We start from the raw sequence: 24,587 nt of genomic DNA on the forward strand, positions 1-24,587 counted from the left end.
CCAAACGGGACAGAACTAATGGAAGACCCTGGCTTAACCTGCAGAAAGATGTTGTTTTTCCCAATGTAGACAGATAAAGCCTGTGAACCTAAATTCTTGAAACTCAGATCCTGGATGATGTTATTGGTCATTTTCCACCTGCTTTAATGTTGGAAAAACGGTTTCCCAGTAGTACTTACTTGCCAGTGTTGTGATTGATTGTGATATTGGCCTACTGATTTCTCATTTTCCAACTCTACATGGGAATGTCTAATTTGTTGTCCTTTCCTAGTTGGTAAACAAACTGACCTCCATTAGATTGTATGTCAGAAATAATTTACTGAATACAGGGAATTATATTACCATCAGAATTACTGTGAAATATATTTTAAATAATGTGTTTGCAGCTGTTTCAAACTCTTGAATGAAACCAAAATAAAAAGTCAGCATCTTGTAATTCACCTCCACATTGGGGACAAATTCAGTATGTAGCATCTTTATATTGATTTATTTTCCTTTAGAAGGAAAGTTGTCTGAGAACACAATGACCTGACAGAACGAGATGGATGAGTAGAGGGAGTCCCTCCTCAGGGGGTTTTGTGTGGATGATTAGGAGGGAGTCCCTCTTCAGGGAGCTTTGTGTGGATGAGTAGAGGGAGTCCCTCCTCAGGGGGCTTTGTGTGGATGAGTAAAGGGAGTCCCTCCTCAGGGAGCTTTGTGTGGATGAGTAAAGGGAGTCCCTCCTCAGGGGGCTTTGTGTGGATGAGTAGAGGGAGTCCCTCCTCAGGGAGCTTTGTGTGGATGAGTAGAGGGAGTCCCTCCTCAGGGAGCTTTGTGTGGATGAGTAGAGGGAGTCCCTCCTCAGGGAGCTTTGTGTGGATGAGTAGAGGGAGTCCCTCCTCAGGGGGCTTTGTGTGGATGAGTAGAGGGGAGTCCCTCCTCAGGGGGCTTTGTGTGGATGAGTAGAGGGGAGTCCCTCCTCAGGGGGCTTTGTGTGGATGAGTAGAGGGGAGTCCCTCCTCAGGGACAGAATGACAGAGTTCTCACCTTGCAACATTTTGGTTGCTGTTCATATTCTCTGTCAGACATCAAAGCATAACAAATTGGAAGTTACTTTGTGTTCTTTATTAGTTAAAAACATTTATAGCACAAAAATCCCTTTCCTTTTTATTGACTGGTTTGGACGCTATCCTAACAAAAATGTTTTGCTGCAAATCATTTATTCATCGACCTGAAGTTAGCACTCAGCCTTAACCAATCTGCCACCACCGTCACGGTTGACCAACGCTGGGACAGGAAGCTACAACTTAATAAATACTTTACAAAAATAATGCAGGATTTTTACAAATGAGAGACAGATCTAAACCACAGGGAGGAATCAACAGGATGGAGAGTTTACTAGGTTGTTCTTAATAATCAGATATAACACGTTTATAAGCATACATGTGAGACTAAAAACGTGACCCTGAATATCACGACCCAGAGCAGCTGCCCAGCACCAGATGAAGGGTTAAAGCTGGTCTTGACCGCAGCCATTTTAGGTGACTGCATTTGGTTGAACGACACCTTTTCAGTTTTCCGGTGCAAAAGGGGATTACTTATTAGTTGCCATATCTTAATCTGGTCATCCTGTTGTTTCAGGGATTTTTCCACATAGCCGGAAATACAATACTTGCATTCATGGTTTACGCTTGAGGTCCTCTAACAGAAAATGCTAATTCATTATAACCCACATCATTGTTCATGTTTCCCTCTTTGCTGCAGGGGTATATTCTTGCTATGTGAAAACGCCTCAAATTAAGATTTGCAGGTGTGCAAAAGCTTTGTACTTTCAAATTAAGATATGACACGTGTGTGTGATTCCTCCCTAGTCTTTGTCGTGCTGTTTAAATCACCACTGTTGTACTGACTAATCCTGTGTTCATCCTTAAACACATTTCCCTGAGCCTTCAGTGGCCTATGAAATGCTGTTGGAACTAGTGGGTGTTAGGAAACAAATTTGAAAGGAATTACATACACAGCCTGAATTAGCTGATAGGATTGTCCAAAAACCATGTTCCATCTTCTAATCAGATCACATTTCTGTATTCACATACAAGGACAAAGGCCCCATTCCACCTAAACAGGAATACATTTCAGAGTATTATTTTGACCTTATGGTATGAGAACACAAATAGATAAAGTAAAGTCATGTTTTTTTGACTGCAACTGACATTTAATATTAATGTTAAATGGGGTGTTTGGCACATTCAGGATGTGAGCTGACACCACCAACTGACCATTCAGAAACCCATTGTACACAAATCCTAAAAATGAAATTAGTTTCCCTTTTTATGATGCTACGCTGAGCTCTCACTTTAAAGCCAAACAATCATCAGACAACATATTGGCATCATAAATCCATCATGCAGATTGAATATCATTTGATTTGAGGTACATCTTCCATGAGAACCGTAGAGACTCAACTAGTCTGGGGAGGGGGTTAAGGAATAGAAACGTTCCTTGTCTCCCTGCCTTGTTCTTCTTATCATAAATAGGCTTTAACGTCCAGGCAGTCCTGTTCAGTCCTGCCTTCATGTAATCCAAGCCCTTACGTTTGCCTCAAAACAAGAAAAAACAAACAATTGATGACTGGGGCACCAATTTATCAACCAGATTGAAGAAATGAAACACAACACAGTGTTCAGATAGTGTTGGGTATTCCCTTTTCACTCCCCGGGTCTAAAACTCCCTTGCCTCCTCCACTTGTTTGAGGTAGTCCCCATCGGGCGGGTTGTCGGCACACCTCTGCCCGTTGTTGGGCGGCCTGGCCTGGTTGTAGCGACTCCAGTCGCCCTTGCAGATGATCCAGGGCAGGATGTCCACCTTGTAGTGCAGGTCGGCGGAGAACTCGGTGCTGATGAGGTTAGGCGTGCCCGCTCCTTTCCCGCGGGTGATGAGCTTCATGCCGTCATCATAGCAGCAGTGCTGAGCGGCCAGAGTGGTGGACTCCAGCGTTAGCATGGAGTGGATGCAGTACCGCGCCGTGGGCTTGTAGATGTCCAGCTTCTCCTTGGGGCCGCTGGCGTCCTTCCAGCGGAAGTCCCGGCGGGTGGCAGGGTCGTGGACGTCGGCCGTGCTGTAGGCTACCTCAGTGGGGTAGGAACAGGGGCAGCTGGGTAGGTCGTTGGAGACTTTGATCATGTACTTCTTCAGGAAGTCAGACTTACAGTTCATCCAGCGCTCACAGCTGTCGGTGTCTGAAAGAGATTGATTTTATCAGTTCTCTGGATCTTTTCCTCTCTCTCTACTCTCCCTCTTTCCCTTTCATCCTAATGTTTTTCCACATTCAATGTCTCTGAATTTACTAGATGAAAATGGAGTGAACCCTGTATTAGGGCTCAAGCGTCGCAACGACCGTTTCTTACCGACACCAAAGAGTTCTGTAGCGTTGAACCCATCCGTACCAGCCAGCAGGCTGACTTCAGTGGCCGCAGTCTTGAACGCATCTTCGATACCTTGACCCCGTGACATGGCCATCAAGGACGTGAGAGAAAAGACAAGGCCACATCTGTGTAAGTGGAATGAAAATGAAACATGAACTCATTCAATTCAATTAATCAGCAGTCACCTGGGCAGGGTGGCATGTCACAGGTCCGTGACTCGGTGGCGGTGCAGGCGTAACCACACGATCTGGTCCGCTTCTGGTTCCCATGGTCACAGGTTACACTGCAGGGAGACCAGTTACTCCAGTCCCCATCACCATCCATGTAGTCTGGAGAGAAAGAACTCTGTCACTCACTTTCCATTTTTACCCTATAGCTGTAATGCACTGAGGCCTATGTGAGTACTGTCTAGACATCCATCTGTAAAGTCCAGGTCTCAGTCCGCAATGTCCAGGTCTCAGTCAGTAACGTCCAGGTCTCAGTCAGTAACGTCCAGGTCTCAGTCAGTAACGTCCAGGTCTCAGTCAGTAACGTCCAGGTCTCTGTCAGTAACGTCCAGGTCTCAGTCAGTAACGTCCAGGTCTCAGTCAGTAACGTCCAGGTCTCTGTCAGTAACGTCCAGGTCTCTGTCAGTAACGTCCAGGTCTCTGTCAGTAACGTCCAGGTCTCAGTCAGTAACGTCCAGGTCTCAGTCAGTAACGTCCAGGTCTCAGTCAGTAACGTCCAGGTCTCTGTCAGTAACGTCCAGGTCTCTGTCAGTAACGTCCAGGTCTCTGTCAGTAACGTCCAGGTCTCTGTCAGTAATGTACAGGTCTCAGTCCGCAATGTCCAGGTCTCTGTCTGTAATGTCCAGGTCTCTGTCTGTAATGTCCAGGTCTCTGTCTGTAATGTCAGATTCCAGAACCACATGCAAACACCCAACACACCACAGCTGCCTGGAACTTTTAAAGTTATCAGCTTTAACAGAAACACCAGGAAACATTTGGCAAGAAAATAGATTTTCCAGGAAAAGCTCTATTCTTCTGCAACACAAACTAAGGTGCTAGCTGTGTGTGTCACCTTGTGTGTGTGTGTGTTTACCTGTGTGTGTGTAGCCGTGTGTGTGTGTGTGTCGCCGTGTGTGTCGCTGTGTGTGTGTAGCTATGTGTGTGTCTCTATGTGTGTGTGTGTGTGTGTGTGTGTTTACCTGTGTGTGTGTAGCCGTGTGTGTTTACCTGTGTGTGTGTAGCTGTGTGTGTGTGTGTAGCTCTGTGTGTGTAGACTAAACTATTACATTGTAATACATTCAGGACTAAACTATTACATTGTAATACATTCAGGACTAAACTATTCCACTGTAATACATTCAGGACTAAACTATTCCACTGTAATACATTCAGGACTAAACTATTCCACTGTAATACATTCAGGACTAAACTATTCCACTGTAATACATTCAGGTCTAAACTATTCCACTGTAATACATTCAGGACTAAACTATTCCACTGTAATACATTCAGGACTAAACTATTCCACTGTAATACATTCAGGTCTAAACTATTCCACTGTAATACATTCAGGACTAAACTATTCCACTGTAATACATTCAGGACTAAACTATTCCACTGTAATACATTCAGGACTAAACTATTCCACTGTAATACATTCAGGACTAAACTATTCCACTGTAATACATTCAGGTCTAAACTATTCCACTGTAATACATTCAGGACTAAACTATTCCACTGTAATACATTCAGGACTAAACTATTCCACTGTAATACATTCAGGACTAAACTATTCCACTGTAATACATTCAGGTCTAAACTATTCCACTGTAATACATTCAGGACTAAACTATTACACTGTAATACATTCACCTCAGCATCCATCTAAACATTGATGACACTATTCCACAGCATTCCAATGCGTCAGTAAGGACAATGAATGTGGACAGGTTTCAGACCCCTGTCGAGAACCTTACAACACACACACACACACACACACACACACACACACAGCTCCTAGCCCACATCTCACCAGCATCTGCTCCACATTACGGTTATTTGAGGGGGAGCCAGATATCAGCCTGTTCTTCATACCAACACCCTCAGTGGCAGATCTGACAGGACTACAGAAAAAATTGAAATAAACCAGCTCTGTTAGGGAGAAGCAGTCAGCTCACTGACCAGACACGGACATACCCAAACACAGCTGAAACAGAACCACAGACCAGACACAGACATACCCAAACACAGCTGAAACAGAACGACAGACCAGACACAGACATACCCAAACACAGCTGAAACAGGACCAGACACAGACATACCCAAACACAGCTGAAACAGAACGACAGACCAGACACAGACATACCCAAACACAGCTGAAACAGAACCACAGACCAGACACAGACATACCCAAACACAGCTGAAACAGATCAACAGACCAGACACAGACATACCCAAACACAGCTGAAACAGAACCACAGACCAGACACAGACATACCCAAACACAGCTGAAACAGAACCACAGACCAGACACAGACATACCCAGACACAGACATACCCAAACACAGCTGAAACAGAACCACAGACATACCCAGACACAGACCAGACAGACATACCCAGACACAGACATACCCAGACCAGACACAGACCAGACACAGACACAGACATTAACCAAACTCAGCTCAACTGCACCATGTCCTCTGGATGACAATCACAGCCAACCACCAGACAGAATTACATTGAATAACCAATTACAGCCAACCACTAGTCTGAATTACATTGAATAACCAATTACAGCCAACCACTAGTCTGAATTACATTGAATAACCAATCACAGCCAACCCCCAGTCAGAATGACATTGAATAACCAATCACAGCCAACCCCCAGTCAGAATTACATTGAATAACCAATCACAGCCAACCACCAGCCAGACACTGACATATTAACCTATCACTATCCAACCACCAGCCAGACCAGCCAATCGGCTGGATTGACTGCATCTGAATGGAATTAGCCCAGAGCGTATCCACATGGATGAGGCAGTGTGATAAGTCAGGGTTTCAACAACACCACAACAGATCATCTGAACCATTTGCTTCTGACAACCAGATGTGTTTCTGTGTGAACGCATTGTTCCACCAGGAGCTGCAGGACACACTGTGTACAGTACGAATGAGGAAAGCTGAGGGTAAATACCTCTATGGTAGGTCTTTACCTGCATGTACCTGTAGTACAACACACTTCTGGACTCCACAGATCCTTACTAGAATATTTACCCAAATCTGAGAGGGCAAATCATCTGCAGGTCCCGGTTGACCAATGTATTTAAGGTTAGGGTTATCATTAGGGTTAAGGTTCTAATAAGAGTTAGGGGCTATACTTTGGGTTTTGTGGTTATGTTCTACGGTTTGAGAGAATAGGATTTTAGTCAAAAGGAAACCGTAAGAACCGCTGAGAGTTTGTTGGCATGATGACATGGATGGTGGGGGTGTTGGTTCGCACACTGCACTCACCATATTCAGCCTGAGCCTGGCTCACACCTCCTTCTCCTGCACCTCCTCTCCGCTCCCAATCCCCTTGTGGTTTTAGGAAATTACTGTCCTCATGGTTGCTGCCTCCTGCTCCTCCGTAGGAGGGCTGCTCCTCCCTAGCCTGCTCCTGGGGACGGGTTGAGACGGAGGAGGAGTGTTGCCACCAGTTCCTCCAGTTGGGTGTGGCCCATCCTGGCTTGTTCTCCTTTTTCAGGCCTTTCTCAGGCTCCGCCCCATCCATACCAGGCTCCGCCCCCTCCAGGCCATCTACCACCTCAATGGTCACCTGGAGGAACATTTGAGTTTCATAAAAGTTTTGGTTCAAATTCAATTGTCAACACATTTCCACACAGCAGCATGCTGTAACTTCTGGAAGAAGGAGAGTGGGAGAGAAAGTGGAAATAGTCCGTGGAAAAAGAAAGACAGAAGCAAAGAGGTGTTAGGTGGAGAGTAAGAGAAAGAAAATGAGAAAGCAAGTAGAACAGAGAGAAAGTAAGAGGGGAGCAGGTTGCAACACGACTTCTAGACATGAAATCATTCCTGAAAATGTATAATACAGTTTAACTGTACACTGCATATTTTACTTTCTCATCATGAATAACTGCAGTACGTACAATACTGTGTAGCCTCAATTCTAGATATTTCAGAGACAAAACTGCGATTGTGACTGTATGTGTGACAGAAGTCCCAGTGATTATGACTGGGTGTGTAACAGAAGTCCCAGTGATTATGACTGTACGTGTAACAGAAGTCCCAGTGATTATGACTGTACGTGTAACAGAAGTCCCAGTGATTATGACTGTACGTGTAACAGAAGTCCCAGTGATTATGACTGTATGTGTAACAGAAGTCCCAGTGATTATGACTGGGTGTGTAACAGAAGTCCCAGTGATTATGACTGGGTGTGTAACAGAAGTCCCAGTGATTATGACTGGGTGTGTAACAGAAGTCCCAGTGATTATGACTGGGTGTGTAACAGAAGTCCCAGTGATTATGACTGTATGTGTAACAGAAGTCCCAGTGATTATGACTGTATGTGTGACATCAGTCCCAGTGATTATGACTGTATGTGTGACATCAGTCCCAGTGATTATGACTGGGTGTGTAACAGAAGTCCCAGTGATTATGACTGTATGTGTAACAGAAGTCCCAGTGATTATGACTGTATGTGTGACATCAGTCCCAGTGATTATGACTGGGTGTGTAACAGAAGTCCCAGTGATTATGACTGTATGTGTAACAGAAGTCCCAGTGATTATGACTGTATGTGTAACAGAAGTCCCAGTGATTATGACTGTATGTGTAACAGAAGTCCCAGTGATTATGACTGGGTGTGTAACAGAAGTCCCAGTGATTATGACTGGGTGTGTAACAGAAGTCCCAGTGATTATGACTGGGTGTGTAACAGAAGTCCCAGTGATTATGACTGGGTGTGTAACAGAAGTCCCAGTGATTATGACTGTATGTGTGACATCAGTCCCAGTGATTATGACTGGGTGTGTAACAGAAGTCCCAGTGATTATGACTGGGTGTGTAACAGAAGTCCCAGTGATTATGACTGGGTGTGTAACAGAAGTCCCAGTGATTATGACTGGGTGTGTAACAGAAGTCCCAGTGATTATGACTGGGTGTGTAACAGAAGTCCCAGTGATTATGACTGTATGTGTAACAGAAGTCCCAGTGATTATGACTGTATGTGTGACATCAGTCCCAGTGATTATGACTGTATGTGTGACATCAGTCCCAGTGATTATGACTGGGTGTGTAACAGAAGTCCCAGTGATTATGACTGTATGTGTAACAGAAGTCCCAGTGATTATGACTGTATGTGTGACATCAGTCCCAGTGATTATGACTGGGTGTGTAACAGAAGTCCCAGTGATTATGACTGTATGTGTAACAGAAGTCCCAGTGATTATGACTGTATGTGTAACAGAAGTCCCAGTGATTATGACTGTATGTGTAACAGAAGTCCCAGTGATTATGACTGGGTGTGTAACAGAAGTCCCAGTGATTATGACTGGGTGTGTAACAGAAGTCCCAGTGATTATGACTGGGTGTGTAACAGAAGTCCCAGTGATTATGACTGGGTGTGTAACAGAAGTCCCAGTGATTATGACTGGGTGTGTAACAGAAGTCCCAGTGATTATGACTGTATGTGTGACATCAGTCCCAGTGATTATGACTGGGTGTGTAACAGAAGTCCCAGTGATTATGACTGTATGTGACATCAGTCCCAGTGATTATGACTGTATGTGTGACATCAGTCCCAGTGATTATGACTGTATGTTTAACAGAAGTCCCAGTGATTATGACTGGGTGTGTAACAGCAGACCTGGTTATTGCGACTGTATGTGTAACAGCCGTCAGTCAGGCTTTATTGTGATTCTGACACCGGTATGTTTCCTGAGCTGTTGTTGTAAAGATGTGACACTTGCTTGTTCCCTTTATTCACCCCTAACCCCCTTGTCCTTCCTAACACATGTGCCTCCCAGATGAGAGGAGGGGACCTCCACACATCCATGCCTCCACCCCCCCCCCTTTCCACCTAAACAGGGAGTTCAAAGGGCCTGCTCAGCCTTCTCCAAACCATGAAAGCCAGATGAATCCTTGGATCAAAGAGGTCCCCCCACTCTGCTCCTCTCCTGCCCCCCCCACTCCCCAAAACCCCTCACTCACTCATTCAGTTGCTCCTTCGCCTCAGCCTGGCTCTCTCTCTCCTTCCCACATCTTGAGATGTTAATACTCTTTGTCCATTCTGGGGTTTAGCAGTTAAGATTCTGTCTGAAGTTCTCACAAGTGGAAACAGGGGGCTTGACGAATCAGACAGCCGAGTGATTTAAACATGGCAGCACTGTGCACGCGTGCGTTTGTGTGTGTGCGCGTTTGTGTGTGTCTGTGCGTTTGTGTGTGTATGTGCGTTTGTGTGCGTCTGTGTGTGTGCGTGCGTGTTTGTGTGTGTCTGTGGTAACCAGTGGTTAGCCAGTCAAGCAGACCAGCTGCAGGGCTGAGCTGAAGGGATAATGTGTCTAAAGGCTAAAGGCTAGCCACACATTAAGCCAATCTTCATGGATTCTGGTTAACACTGAGGGACTGCTGGTGGTGACGCTGTCTCCTTCAGCGGTTGTTATGATGGATTTGAGATCTTACTGGCTAAAAGTGAAAAAGGAGGGAGATTGGGTGGGGAGAGATGAAAAGGGAGTGAGACAGGGGCAGATGGGAGAGAAAGGGGCGGAGGGAGATTGGGTGGGGTGTTGAAAGGCAGAGAAAGGGGCGGAGGGAGATTGGGTGGGCTGTTGAAAGGGGGTAACAATGTGCACCTTGGGTTGTTCTTCCTGTTTCCTGATCTGTGTGCTTGGAAAGCCAAGGGGTCACACACAAACACACTCCCTGGTCTGTACCTACCTGTATGTTGGGGTTTTGTCTGTTCATGTCAGCGTTGGAAAGGTCCGGGATGTTGTGAAGGTCCAGAAGAAATGTCCCTGGGCGGGACCTTTGCAGGCTGCCTCCGGGGCCCTGACTCTGGGCCCAGGGGAGGACCGCAGGCCGCTTGGCTGGCCGGTGCTCCGGGTCTCTACGACCCCCGCCCGGAACCTGTTGGGCTGATGAACTGCTCTCGGATCTGACATTATTCTAAAGAGACACAAATGGAGGAGTTAGGAAGAGTGTGAAAGACAACCGAGGGAGAGACAGCGAGGAGAGGGTGAGTCAGACAGCGAGGGGAGGGTGAGTCAGACAGCGAGGGCAGGTAAGGAAAGAGAGAGGGGCAGATTCCTTTAGATAATTTGATAGTTTGAAGGACTGACATTTGTATTTATTGAGTGATCGAGTGAACGTGGCCTTTCATTGTCCATATTTAAGTAAGTTCTGACCCAAAAACGATGAACGGTGAAAAGGTGAAATCGAGCAGACTTCATCTAAAACTGACCATCATGCAGCCAGGACAAGTGTAGACTCAATGAATAGTTACCCGGACAAAGTTTTCTTAACTACATGAATGATCTCAACTCAGACAAGCTGACACCACCGTAACAGCCTGGTATTTGACAGATGACAGATGTGTATGTATATAGTTCAGTCAGACTCAAACCCATTGAACAGAGGGGGAATCTTGTCTTCTTGGATGTCCTTGGTGTGCCTGCTTGATGGAAAGGGGTGGGGTCAGTCTCTGCCTCCTAGCCCAGAAAATACTTCAAAATGATCCATGGTCCACTGCATACATAGATTCTGTCGGACTACAACAAAGACCAGCCGGTCCTAAGAACGAGTCCAGCGCTAGTCCGGTCAGCAGGGTCTGTATGGTCAGCCGGGTCTGTATGGTCAGCCGGGTTTGGTCAGTCAGCTGGGTCTGTTTGGTCAACCGCGTCGGTCTGGTCAGCCGGGTCAACCGGGTCTGCATGGTAAACCGGGTCTGCATGGTCAACCGGGTTTGGTTGGTCAGCCGGGTCTGCTTGGTCAGCCGGGTCTGGTTGGTCAGCCGGGTCGGTCTGGTCAGCCGGGTCGGTCTGGTCAGCCGGGTTTGGTTGGTCAGCTGGGTTTGGAGCTTCTTCTTGAGTAGATCAGTGTCAGGTCCAGTGTTCATGCCATCTTGGTACGACAGGGCAGTAACTGTCCTTTATCATAGTTCTGTCTAGTGGGCCACAACAAAATGTTAGGAACCGGATAGAATCTTAGGAACCAGGGTGGCAGAACAAACACACACACACCGCTGCGGTCTGTCAGACCAGTAAATGAGTCCCTACAACCCGGCCAAGCCTCTCTCATATTATGCACTAAAGAAGCAAGAGAGTAGCACACAGAAGCAGATAGTAAAGACAGACAGGAAAGCAGACATTAAAGACAGTAAAGAGAAACAGATAGACTGGAAGGCAGGCATTAAAGACAGACAGGAAGGTAGAGAGTAAAGACAGAGACTGGAAGGCAGGCATTAAAGACAGACAGGAAGGTAGAGAGTAAAGACAGAGACTGGAAGGCAGGCATTAAAGACAGACAGGAAGGCAGACAGTAAAGACAGACAGACTGGAAGGCAGGCATTAAAGACAGACAGACTGGAAGGCAGGCATTAAAGACAGACAGGAAGGCAGACAGTAAAGACAGACAGACTGGAAGGCAGGCATTAAAGACAGACGGACAGCTAAGCCATCAGCAATCATCCTTCTTCCATTCCGTTGCAGAAAGTACAGATCAATACAGAAACAGAACATCAATGTTGTGTTTTGCGTTTTAATCCCTTATTTTTATCCTCTGTTATTGTGTCTTCCCCAAAAGCCACAGGTCTGGGGAAACACTTCCAGATATCAAGTGAAGAGTAACATGTTTGAAATGTTTGTTTTATAGTGTCCTGTTAAATTACAATGCATGCTATTCATAAAGGACTTTTCATGGCTCCAGTGGACGGGCTCCAGTTGACCTATAGAAGGACATGCAAATTCTGAACACCTGCTGAAGCACTTGCACATTCTGAACACCTATTTTCCACTTCTTGGGCCTCACAAAAATGCCTTCTGTAAAGGGGGGATCTGCCTTCTGTAATCGGGGATTTGCATTCTGTTAATGGGGATCTTTGCATGAACAACAGTGTACATACACTATAGAAATACATTTGAATATACTCTATATAAATACATTAAGTAAAATAGGGTTGAACACATTTCTGCTATTCCAGATATCCTGGTTCAAAGATTAGTGTAAGGAATGTGGAATAAGCAGAACATCCAGGTGTCCTATTCTGATATTTTTGAAAGCTTAAAATGAGAGAGTTATTTTGTAACCCTATACTCCATTCATAACAAGCCTAAACAGGCCAATTCCAACACGGCTGGATTTGGTTTCTGAAAGGCAAGTTGTTTAAAGGCTGATACTCCTGGTTTAGTATGAACGTTGCCATCAGCTTTACGCTCCCGGGGCCATATTCACAAAACATCTTAAGGCTAGAAGAAGCCTCTAACTTGCTGATTTAGGAGTAACTCTTAAAAGACAAGTTTGAGTCCTAACTTTAGGACTCATACATGTTTGGCCTAAAAATAGTTCACAAAGCGTTTTAGCGCTAAAACCAGCTCATAAATCTGTGAAAAGTTAGTCAAGAGGACTCCTAAATCATTAAGACCAAGTCACAAACAATCCTTAAAGGGCTGCTGTCGAGAATCCACCTTGTAATCAGGTCGACATTTCAGAAACATTTAATGATAATGAGCTTTTAAAAAGGTATCACATTAATCACAAGGGCGCATTGATCATAGAGCTAGTCATTGATGCAGTCACTTCACTAACAAACAGAAACAACCCAATAACATCGGACATCAAGGTTGTGACAACTCCACGCTACTTGGCCACAGGGAAAATTTATCTATGCAGAGCAGACGAATTACGTACATCTCAGTCATCTGTCAGTAGAATATTACATCGAACAAATGGTTTCCGCATGATGTTCACCAACTACAAAGGCACAAAGCCGAGTTCATGGCTGGACCATCAGAGTTTTTCCTACTGATGAGTCTTTTTTTACTAAGGACTTACTTCCGACTAAGGACTTTTTTCCGACTAAGGACTTTTTTCCGACTAAGAAGTTTTTCCTACTGATGAGTTTTTCCTACTGATGAGTTTCTTTCGACTAAGGAGTTTTTTTCGACTAAGGAGTTTTTTTCGACTAAGGAGTTTTTTTCGACTAAGGAGTTTTTCCTACTGATGAGTTTTTCCTACTGATGAGTTTTTCCTACTGATGAGTTTTTCCGACTAAGGACTTTTTCTTTCGACTAAGGACTTTTTCTTTCGACTAAGGACTTTTTCCTACTAAGGACTTTTTTCCACTAAGGAGTTTTTCCAGACTAAGGAGTTTTTTTCGACTAAGGAGTTTTTCCTACTGATGAGTTTTTCCTACTGATGAGTTTTCCGACTAAGGACTTTTTTCCGACTAAGGACTTTTTTCCGACTAAGGACTTTCTTTCGACTAAGGACTTTTTTTGTACTAAGGAGTTTTTTTTCGACTAAGGAGTTTTAATCGACTAAGGAGTTTTTCCTACTGATGAGTTTTTCCTACTGATGAGTTTTTCCTACTGATGAGTTTTTCCTACTAAGGACTTTCTTTCGACTAAGGACTTTTTTTGTACTAAGGAGTTTCTTTCAAATAAGGACTTTTTTTGTACTAAGGAGTTTTTTTCGACTAAGGAGTTTTTCCTACTGATGAGTTTTTCCTACTAAGGACTTTCTTTCGACTAAGGACTTTTTTTCGACTAAGGAGTTTTTTTCGACTAAGGACTTTTTTTCGACTAAGGAGTTTTTTTCGACTAAGGAGTTTTTCCTACTGATGAGTTTTTCCTACTGATGAGTTTTTCCTACTGATGAGTTTTTCCGACTAAGGACTTTTTCTTTCGACTAAGGACTTTTTCTTTCGACTAAGGACTTTTTCTTTCGACTAAGGACTTTTTCCCACTAAGGACTTTTTCCCACTAAGGACTTTTTCCCGACTAAGGAGTTTTTTCCCACTAAGGAGTTTTTTTCGACTAAGGAGTTTTTCCTACTGATGAGTTTTTCCTACTGATGAGTTTTTCCGACTAAGGACTTTTTTCCGACTAAGGACTTTCTTTCGACTGAGGACTTTTTTTGTACTAAGGAGTTTTTTTCGACTAAGGAGTTTTTCCTACTGATGAGTTTTTCCTACTAAGGACTTTCTTTCGACTAAGGAGTTTTTTTCGACTAAGGACTTTTTTTCGACTAAGGAGTTTTTTTCGACTAAGGAGTTTTTTTCGACTAAGGAGTTTTTCCTACTGATGAGTTTTTCCTACTGATGAGTTTTTCCGACTAAGGACTTTTTCTTTCGACTAAGGACTTTTTCTTTCGACTAAGACTTTTTCCCACTAAGGACTTTTTCCCACTAAGGAGTTTTTCCCGACTAAGGAGTTTTTTCCCACTAAGGAGTTTTTCCTACTGATGAGTTTTTCCTACTGATGAGTTTTTCCGACTAAGGACTTTCTTTCGACTGAGGACTTTTTTTGTACTAAGGAGTTTTTTTTCGACTAAGGAATTTTTAATCGACTAAGGAGTTTTTCCTACTGATGAGTTTTTCCTACTGATGAGTTTTTCCTACTGATGAGTTTTTCCTACTAAGGACTTTCTTTCGACTAAGGACTTTTTTTGTACTAAGGAGTTTCTTTCAAATAAGGACTTTTTTTGTACTAAGGAGTTTTTTTCGACTAAGGAGTTTTTCCTACTGATGAGTTTTTCCTACAAAGGACTTTTTTTCGACTAAGGAGTTTTTTTCGACTAAGGAGTTTTTTTCGACTAAGGACTTTTTTTCGACTAAGGAGTTTTTCCTACTGATGAGTTTTTCCTACTGATGAGTTTTTCCTACTGATGAGTTTTTTTTCGACTAAGGACTTTCTTTCGACTAAGGACTTTTTTTCAACTAAGGACTTTTTTCGACTAAGGACTTTTTTCCTACTGATGAGTTTTTCCTACTGATGAGTTTTTCCTACTGATGAGTTTCTTTCGACTAAGGACTTTATTGTACTAAGGTGTTTTTTTCGACTAAGGAGTTTTTTTCGACTAAGGACTTTTTTCCTACTGATGAGTTTTTCCTACTGATGAGTTTTTCAGACTAAGACTTTTTTCCGACTAAGGACTTTCTTTCGACTAAGGACTTTTTTTGTACTAAGGAGTTTTTTTCGACTAAGGAGTTTTTCCTACTGATGAGTTTTTCCTACTGATGAGTTTTTCCTACTAAGGACTTTCTTTCGACTAAGGACTTTTTTCCGACTAAGGACTTTCTTTCGACTAAGGAATTTTTTTCGACTAAGGAGTTTTTCCTACTGATGAGTTTTTCCTACTGATGAGTTTTTCCTACTGATGAGTTTTTCCTACTAAGGACTTTCTTTCGACTAAGGACTTTTTTTGTACTAAGGAGTTTCTTTCGAATAAGGACTTTTTTTGTACTAAGGAGTTTTTTTCGACTAAGGACTTTTTCCTACTGATGAGTTTTTCCCACTAAGGAGTTTTTCCCACTAAGGAGTTTTTCCCACTAAGGAGTTTTTTTCGACTAAGGAGTTTTTTTCGACTAAGGAGTTTTTCCTACTGATGAGTTTTTCCTACTGATGAGTTTTTTTCAACTAAGGACTTTCTTTCGACTAAGGACTTTCTTTCGACTAAGGACTTTTTTTTCATCTAATTACTTTTTTCGACTAATGACTTTTTTCGACTAATGACTTTTTTCCGACTAAGGAGTTTTTCCTACTGATGAGTTTTTCCGACTAACGACTTTTTCTTTCGACTAAGGACTTTCTTTCGACTAAGGACTTTTTTCAACTAAGGAGTTTTTCCTACTAAGGACTTTTTCCTACTAAGGACTTTTTCCTACTAAGGACTTTTTTCTACTAAGGACTTTTTTCTACTAAGAAGTTTTTCCTGCCACTGTTCATCAACTGTTGTTGTTGCTTACTCTTTGGGAGTTCTGCATAAGCACTCTGTGACAACTTGATGTACAATCAAGAAATAAGGGGTGTGATTTATTGGAAATATATCATGAACCCGAGAGATATCTTAATGCTCTTATACGTAAACTGCTTACCAACCCAATTAGAAGAGTAAAATGTCATACCCCGCTGGCACTTTCTGCAAGCTCACAAAGGTCACAATTGGACAGATAACATTTTGAAACATAATTTCATTTGTATGGTGTATTCCTGTCAGCCATGTTTGACATGAGATGGGTGAAGCATGAAACCCGACCTTCCCTATGACCCCAAGAAGACATGACTTGAAGATCTGAACATCTGTTAGGGCTTATCCAACCAAACCAAACCATCTCCATCCAACCCACAATGTCACATGTCTGGTTATGAAAATGTAAAGAATGCGTCAAAAATACAAACAAACCAATTAAAAACTAAATATGGGAAGAAAGCACATTTTTTTAAAGACCAGAACGATGATGTCCCCGAGCACAAACAAACCTAACAAACATTAAGGGTTGAAAGCTAGTGAATGAGAATATGACAGTGTGTCATTTAAACGTTACACACACACTCATTCAGTCCTTTCCACCAGACACTGTTCACCTCTCTATGAGAATCACAGGTTAGAGTGGCATCGGGACAGTCTGTCATGAGATAACCCCTCTTTCCATTTCTTGTCCTCAGAAATTCCCATTCATAGTTTAACCCCACTAAGTGAGTAGCGCGCGCGCACACACACACACAAAGCACACTCCCATTGATCGGTTTGTGAATAGATCAAGTGAAACTAAGATAAAAACGTTCTTTTAACGGCTCTAAAATGGTGGATAACATGTTAGTTTCTGTAACCATGGCTATCACCAGTGGTCTGGTATTGATGGGATGGTGTGGGCCACTAGAGGTGGATGGGATGGAGGAATGCATGGCTTGTTGGGCCAGCTGTTTGTGGTGCTGCTGAGCAACAACCAAAACCACAGCAGTCAGTTATCCTTCACCACACTGGGATGGAACGATGTGGGGAGTTATCCTTCACCACACTGGGATGGAACGATGTGGGGAGTTATCCTTCACCACACTGGGATGGAACGATGTGGGGAGTTATCCTTCACCACACTGGGATGGAACGATGTGGGGAGTTATCCTTCACCACACTGGGATGGAACGATGTGGGGAGTTACTCTTCACCACACTGGGATGGAACGATGTGGGGAGTTACTCTTCACCACACTGGGATGGAACGATGTGGGGAGTTACTCTTCACCACACAGGGATGGAACGATGTGGGGAGTTACTCTTCACCACACAAGGATGGAACGATGTGGGGAGTTACCCTTCACCACACTGGGATGGAACGATGTGGGGAGTTATCCTTCACCACACATGGATGGAACGATGTGGGGAGTTATCCTTCACCACACATGGATGGAACGATGTGGGGAGTTATCCTTCACCACACATGGATGGAACGATGTGGGGAGTTATCCTTCACCACACAGGGATTGAACGATGTGGGGAGTTATCCTTCACCACACAGGGATGGAACGATGTGGGGAGTTATCCTTCACCACACAGGGATGGAACGATGTGGGGAGTTATCCTTCACCACACAGGGATGGAACGATGTGGGGAGTTACCCTTCATCACACTGGGATGGAACGATGTGGGGAGTTACCCTTCACCACACAGGGATGGAACGATGTGGGGAGTTACCCTTCATCACACTGGGATGGAACGATGTGGGGAGTTATCCTTCACCACACTGGGATGGAACGATGTGGGGAGTTACTCTTCACCACACAGGGATGGAACGATGTGGGGAGTTACCCTTCACCACACTGGGATGGAACGATGTGGGGAGTTATCCTTCACCACACATGGATGGAACGATGTGGGGAGTTATCCTTCACCACACATGGATGGAACGATGTGGGGAGTTATCCTTCACCACACAGGGATGGAACGATGTGGGGAGTTATCCTTCACCACACAGGGATTGAACGATGTGGGGAGTTATCCTTCACCACACAGGGATGGAACGATGTGGGGAGTTATCCTTCACCACACAGGGATGGAACGATGTGGGGAGTTATCCTTCACCACACAGGGATGGAACGATGTGGGGAGTTACCCTTCATCACACTGGGATGGAACGATGTGGGGAGTTACCCTTCACCACACAGGGATGGAACGATGTGGGGAGTTACCCTTCATCACACTGGGATGGAACGATGTGGGGAGTTATCCTTCACCACACTGGGATGGAACGATGTGGGGAGTTACTCTTCACCACACAGGGATGGAACGATGTGGGGAGTTACCCTTCACCACACTGGGATGGAACGATGTGGGGAGTTATCCTTCACCACACATGGATGGAACGATGTGGGGAGTTATCCTTCACCACACAGGGATGGAACGATGTGGGGAGTTATCCTTCACCACACAGGGATTGAACGATGTGGGGAGTTATCCTTCACCACACAGGGATGGAACGATGTGGGGAGTTATCCTTCACCACACAGGGATGGAACGATGTGGGGAGTTATCCTTCACCACACAGGGATGGAACGATGTGGGGAGTTACCCTTCATCACACTGGGATGGAACGATGTGGGGAGTTACCCTTCACCACACAGGGATGGAACGATGTGGGGAGTTACCCTTCATCACACTGGGATGGAACGATGTGGGGAGTTATCCTTCACCACACTGGGATGTTTAAATGTAAGGGGGGAGACCCCATCTCTGGGGGAGGGACAGGAAATCAAGGCTGGGCACACTGGGCGAGATGCTGCATCTCAACCAACTAGTAAGCCAACCAGGCAGGACAACCACACAGCCAGCCAGCAAGACCAACCAGCCAGTCAGCAAAACCAACCATCCAGCCAGGGCATTGTGAGCCAGTATTGGCGATGATATGGTTCTGCTGTCAACACCAGTTGTTCAAAACAGCCCATTCTCCATTATACAGCCGCTCAACAGGTGGAAACAGCCTCATCCTGTCTGTTTGTGTCTCTGAAATGGTCTCTTTAAATATGACACCTTCCCATTACAATAGCCACCCCGCCCCCCGGGCCTGGGCGAGGCAGGAAGATGAGGTGACATCATCGTCTTCAGTGGGAGAGCGGTCAACCAGATCGGACTATCACTGCAGGAGTAGAGCAGCTCCTTTCATACACAAAGCACATTATATCCCAACAACCATCTGTTCCTGACTGCAGCAATGTTCAACCCTAATTTCATATGTCCTTTTAGATTATGGGGACATACTAAAGGGAGATTTTGCACAAACTACAAAGTGACACATTAGTGTCTTTACCATTTGAACTCTATGATCAAAATGCATGGTGGAATATTGGAGCTGTCCATGGAAAGTCTATGGATGTAATCCTAACAGTGAAATCCAGGTATGCAGCTTTTGATGTACTGGCCCCAGATAAGAAAGGTAAGATGGGGTTGGCAACAGGTGGCAGTCAAAATACTTGGTGGCCAAATGTTGTAATACATTGAACAAAACATTATTTGGTGTTTTATAAAAAGGGATATAAACCAAAAGTCTCCCATGCAATGTGCAAAGGAGTTCTCCCCCAAAAAAGTATACTTCCACATTTCTTTAAAGATACTTTTTAGCACACTAACAGTTTTGAAAAGTTGTAGCATATTTTGGGATTTTGTGGGACAGGGAAAACAATCTGATTCAATGAGATTCCTATGTGAAGAGGAGCCTGAGAACCTAGTAATGTTTAGTAATAGTTGTCACTGTAGCTGTGGGTTCTGCCCACAGGACGTTCGCGCTCTGCTCTTATGAAATGACAGCCTTTTAGAATGTAGAATCAGATCAGAATCTGAACTGATGTGATGGGTTATAAGAATTTCTAAATGGACTGCATGATGATTAAAGTTGGGAAATAGTTTCTGATTATCAGCAGAAGTTTTGAAATAATTAATTATTTATGTTAGAGGCTTGGTTTGCGAACTGTTAGGCCTTTAGCATGCCATTTACATTATTGTACCACACTGAAAAAGGCCACAAATGAAAATGTGATGAATGTTAAAAATGTAGTAGTTTTGTCTTTCTAATGCAGCTAACTGTATGTATCAACTCCCATCATTAAGGAATGACACCCTGTTGAACCGGTATAAACATTAAACCGTCACGACAATTTAGGACGCACCGTTTTCATTTTGTTACACAGAAAATATGTCCCAAAATGTATTTGAAAAAAATTATAATAAACAAATACCCAGTGTCTGCTTGATATATTATTGGACAACTCATTTCTGAGAATTCAAGCCTACTGCAATGTTTGTATAAAATTTGCATTTAAAGGGGGTAAATTGACAACAATTCTGTGTACAAAAGGAGACCATTTCAACATTACTGAATTATTGTCAGAACGAATGCTACAACAATCCTGCACCAGTCTCTGTCATTGAATGTAATATGTGCTAATACATCTCATTGAATGTAATATGTGCTAATACGTCTCACTGAATGTAAAATGTGCTAATACGTCTCACTGAATGCAAATATGTGCTAATACGTCTCACTGAATGCAAATATGTGCTAATACTTCTCACTGAATGTAATATGTGCTAATACATCTCACTGAATGTAATATGTGCTAATACGTCTCATTGAATGTAATATGTGCTAATATGTCTCATTGAATGTAATATGTGCTAATATGTCTCATTGAATGTAATATGTGCTAATGTCTCATTGAATGTAATATGTGCTAATACGTCTCATCAGTTTGTAGTTTAGACTGTTAATAGCTGTGTTATTTATATTCCGGCCCACGGACAGTTTTGTTCCAAGGTCAAATATAGTGGCCGATCTCTGGTTTATACCGTAACTAGCCCAGCTGGCCTCCCTCTCCATCCTTGGTTTATACCGTAACTAGCCCAGCTGGCCTCCCTCTCCATCCTTGGTTTATACCGTAACTAGCCCAGCTGGCCACCCTCTCCATCCTTGGTTTATACCGTAACTAGCCCAGCTGGCTTCCCTCTCCATCCTTGGTTTATACCGTAACTAGCCCAGCTGGCCACCCTCTCCATCCCTGGTTTATACCGTAACTAGCCCAGCTGGCCTCCCTCTCCATCCCTGGTTTATACCGTAACTAGCCCAGCTGGCCACCCTCTCCATCCCTGGTTTATACCGTAACTAGCCCAGCTGGCCTCCCTCTCCATCCCTGGTTTATACCGTAACTAGCCCAGCTGGCCACCCTCTCCATCCCTGGTTTATACCGTAACTAGCCCAGCTGGCCACCCTCTCCATCCTTGGTTCATACCGTAACTAGCCCAGCTGGCCTCCCTGTTTCTGTGTAGCAGAGGGTGCCCCACAAACCACTGCAGGTCCCGTCCCACATTCTTCAGGGTTACATGGCGGACACTCTGTACATTCCTGGGATATTTCCTATAGCCCTGCGGAATATGCCGCGACTGCGTCGGCCTGTTTTGTTCCAGAATAATCCGCTCTGACATGATGTGCAGGACAACATTTAGCAGTTACGCGTCAAAGCCTCATACCGACCTCTTCTGTACATCTCTACATTTCACAGGACTTCTTCTGAAGGCCAGTTCTGTACATCTCTACATTTCACAGGACCTCTTTTGAAGGCCGGTTCTGTACATCTCTACATTTCACAGAAACAATTCTTTCCCACTTCCTTTCACACATCAAAACACTTGATGCAGAACACCATTTGCACTGCTACCTCGCTAAACCCAAGACATAAACCCAGGGTTCAAGCACTGCATCAAACAAGCGTTTTCTTCAGTGTGGTTGGAGGGTTGCTCTGTTGGTTCTCTTAAGCTCAAGCTCAATCAGAATTTTTAATTATTTGGAGTTTTAAATGAACCCAGGACTGACTGGAATACCTATTTATCACAGTGTTTTGATACAGTGGGCATTGAGTGACAAGAACCAAGTAGCACCCCACAGAGCAGAGAGTACGGGGGGGCAGCTTCAGAGTGCCTGGATACAGTCCTTGGCCATGCTAAATGGGCATCTGATCAGTAATTCTTGTCATAGTGGAGTATACAGTCTGATATATGACACCGTTCATGGAATCAGCATTCGACCAACAGTGCTGAACCACGACTGACATCAGACTAGGACACTGCAAGGATCCCCTTTAGATTTTTCCCACTGGTCACCACCAGGTCAGTAGGGTAAGGGTTAGGTTAGTTTGGACACTTCAGGGCGACAGTGATGAGAGTCCGGTGACAGAACAGGGCCTGCAGCTAGGGCCTGACACCCCACGATGGAGCCCCCCAGCCTTGATGGAGGAGAGTGGGAATGGGGCCTGGGGGACATGAACTCTGACCTCTGTGAACCTCACTCTCCATCCCAGATATCTCCTCCTAAAACCTCTGCCACGGGAGATGTGTGTACATAACTTGTTACTTTAAACTCCATATGTAACTACTTACACGATATGTTTATTTTTATAGAAGGTACAAGGGGATGTGGTATATGGCCAATATACCTTTTCCCTGAAATGGCCCCCACAGTCACCAGATCTCAACCCAATAGAGCATCTTTGGGATGTGGTGGAACGGGAGCTTCGTGCCCTGGATGTGCATCCCACAAATCTCCATCAACTGCAAGATGCTATCCTATCAATATGGGCCAACATTTCTAAAGAATGCTTTCAGCACCTTGTTGAATCAATGCCACGTAGAATTAAGGCAGTTCTGAAGGCGAAAGGGGGTCAAACACAGTATTAGTATGGTGTTCCTAATAATCCTTTAGGTGAGTGTATGGAATATAATTTAATATAAATTGCAGGCTAATCCCCAGCTTGATATTGCCATAACACCAAACTCAGTATCCATAACGGCTGTGCAAGGTATACTGCTGTTTCTGACATACTAGAGCAAAAGAACATATCTCACCTCTGCGAGCAGCGCATCCCGGTCCTCGTCTAAAGTTAAATTCCCTTGATGAAGTGGACTGCTCCGCAAAACCGTGATATGCAAGGTTAGAATAAGAAGCCCTAAAAGCAACAAGAGTTCTGCAGCCAATCGAACCATTCTTTTCACCCGACCGGTCTTCGGTCCCTGCGTTGTGGCAGGGGGTCCTCCCGCTGCAGACACTCCGAGCTCCGGATCCGCCGCGGACGAGGAGCCGCAACACCACTTAGAAGCCACTTCGGGATTCAGAATTACAATTTTAAAGGGAAAGGGGGGCGTTGGAGAATAGAGGAATCGGATAAATTAGATTGTTCAAAACATACAGTTTGGGACGCGGCGATTCGTTGTGATTTGTTGTTGATTTGTTGCTTTTGAATGACATTAGGTAAACCTCGACCAACAGTTTTTTTTTTCTCCAAATGTGACACAATTGTGTTCGAGTTGAAGCGTTGAAAGAATCAAGTTAAGGCAAAGTTAATGGTCCATTCCCAGAGTTTTTCTTTGGTGTCCAAGTTTAAACCAAATGAAAGATATCCTCGTTTCTACGTTGGTGTGGATCTCTAACGTTATTCTTCCAAGAGTGGCCGTCAGTGTAATGAAATAACCACGACTCTTTTTCGTTATAAGCGTGTATCGGTTGTTGCACTCCAGGTGGATTCCTATCCACGGTCAACAGACGTGCAACCTTCTTCCAGTTTCGTGTTGCCCCCACCACATTCTGCACTATTCACCACAATACCCTACCGTCGCCTACAATTCAAACCCTTTGGTTCGCTTCTTTCTCATTTGTGGAACGCACCACTCCCGGGTTTGGATACATTCTCCCGTATTCATTACCTGGGCTAGCAATATCCAGATACGTCAGAATCAATTTCTACGGGGGCTACACCAGCTGAGGTGGCAACCTTCCGCACACAAACCGTCAAAGTGTGCAGGGGAATGGCTCCCCAAAAAGTCCATGCTACTTTGTGAAGTTTTTCACGCACAATCTTTTATCCATCCAATCGGGAATACATACATGCTGATTAAAACCTAGACGTTGTAGTGCCTTTCCCTCCCTCGCGGTGTCTAAACAGTCAACCAAACGGCAGTCGACCCACGCTACTACATGCTGTTTTCAGTCGCAGCGGGTTCTTAAGTGTTTTTATACGCCCCTCTGTTGGTTTGCTGTCAAGTCCCCCTCCCCCTCTCCTTAACCCCTTCTCTCCATTCAGCGCCGGTGAAGCGGGAGGGACCCAGAGGCACTGTAGCAAGGCTACTCGCCATGGCGCGAATCACAAGAAAGGGTATGCCTGCAA

The 24,587-nt window shown here is 44.4% G+C and overlaps 1 protein-coding gene across 1 annotated transcript; it reads right to left on the reverse strand.

Moving 5' to 3' along the window:
• Positions 1–1,089: 1,089 nt before the first annotated feature.
• On the reverse strand, positions 1,090–24,550 carry ism1 (isthmin 1). Its single transcript, XM_013131812.3, has 6 exons — positions 23,272–24,550; positions 10,328–10,555; positions 6,905–7,208; positions 3,590–3,733; positions 3,387–3,476; positions 1,090–3,218 (listed from the first exon to the last, which is right to left on the reverse strand). Exons 1-6 carry the CDS (start codon positions 23,407–23,409, stop codon positions 2,701–2,703), a joined length of 1,422 nt encoding a protein of 473 aa, XP_012987266.1. The 5' UTR covers positions 23,410–24,550; the 3' UTR covers positions 1,090–2,700.
• Between the last annotated feature and the right edge of the window lie 37 nt (positions 24,551–24,587).

Source organism: Esox lucius, chromosome 5 (assembly GCF_011004845.1).
Source record: "Esox lucius isolate fEsoLuc1 chromosome 5, fEsoLuc1.pri, whole genome shotgun sequence".
Lineage (NCBI taxonomy): Eukaryota > Metazoa > Chordata > Actinopteri > Esociformes > Esocidae > Esox > Esox lucius.

What these genes read in the sequence shown, in the direction of transcription:
- ism1 (XM_013131812.3), bottom strand. Translation starts at nt 23,409, where the DNA reads ATGGTTCGATTGGCTGCAGAACTCTTGTTGCTTTTAGGGCTTCTTATT. An exon ending in TGACATGCCACCCTGCCCAG is followed by an intron (nt 3,477 to 3,589) that starts GTGACTGCTGAT and finishes CACGGGGTCAAG; the next exon opens with GTATCGAAGATGCGTTCAAG. An exon ending in TACAGAACTCTTTGGTGTCG is followed by an intron (nt 3,219 to 3,386) that starts GTAAGAAACGGT and finishes AATCTCTTTCAG; the next exon opens with ACACCGACAGCTGTGAGCGC.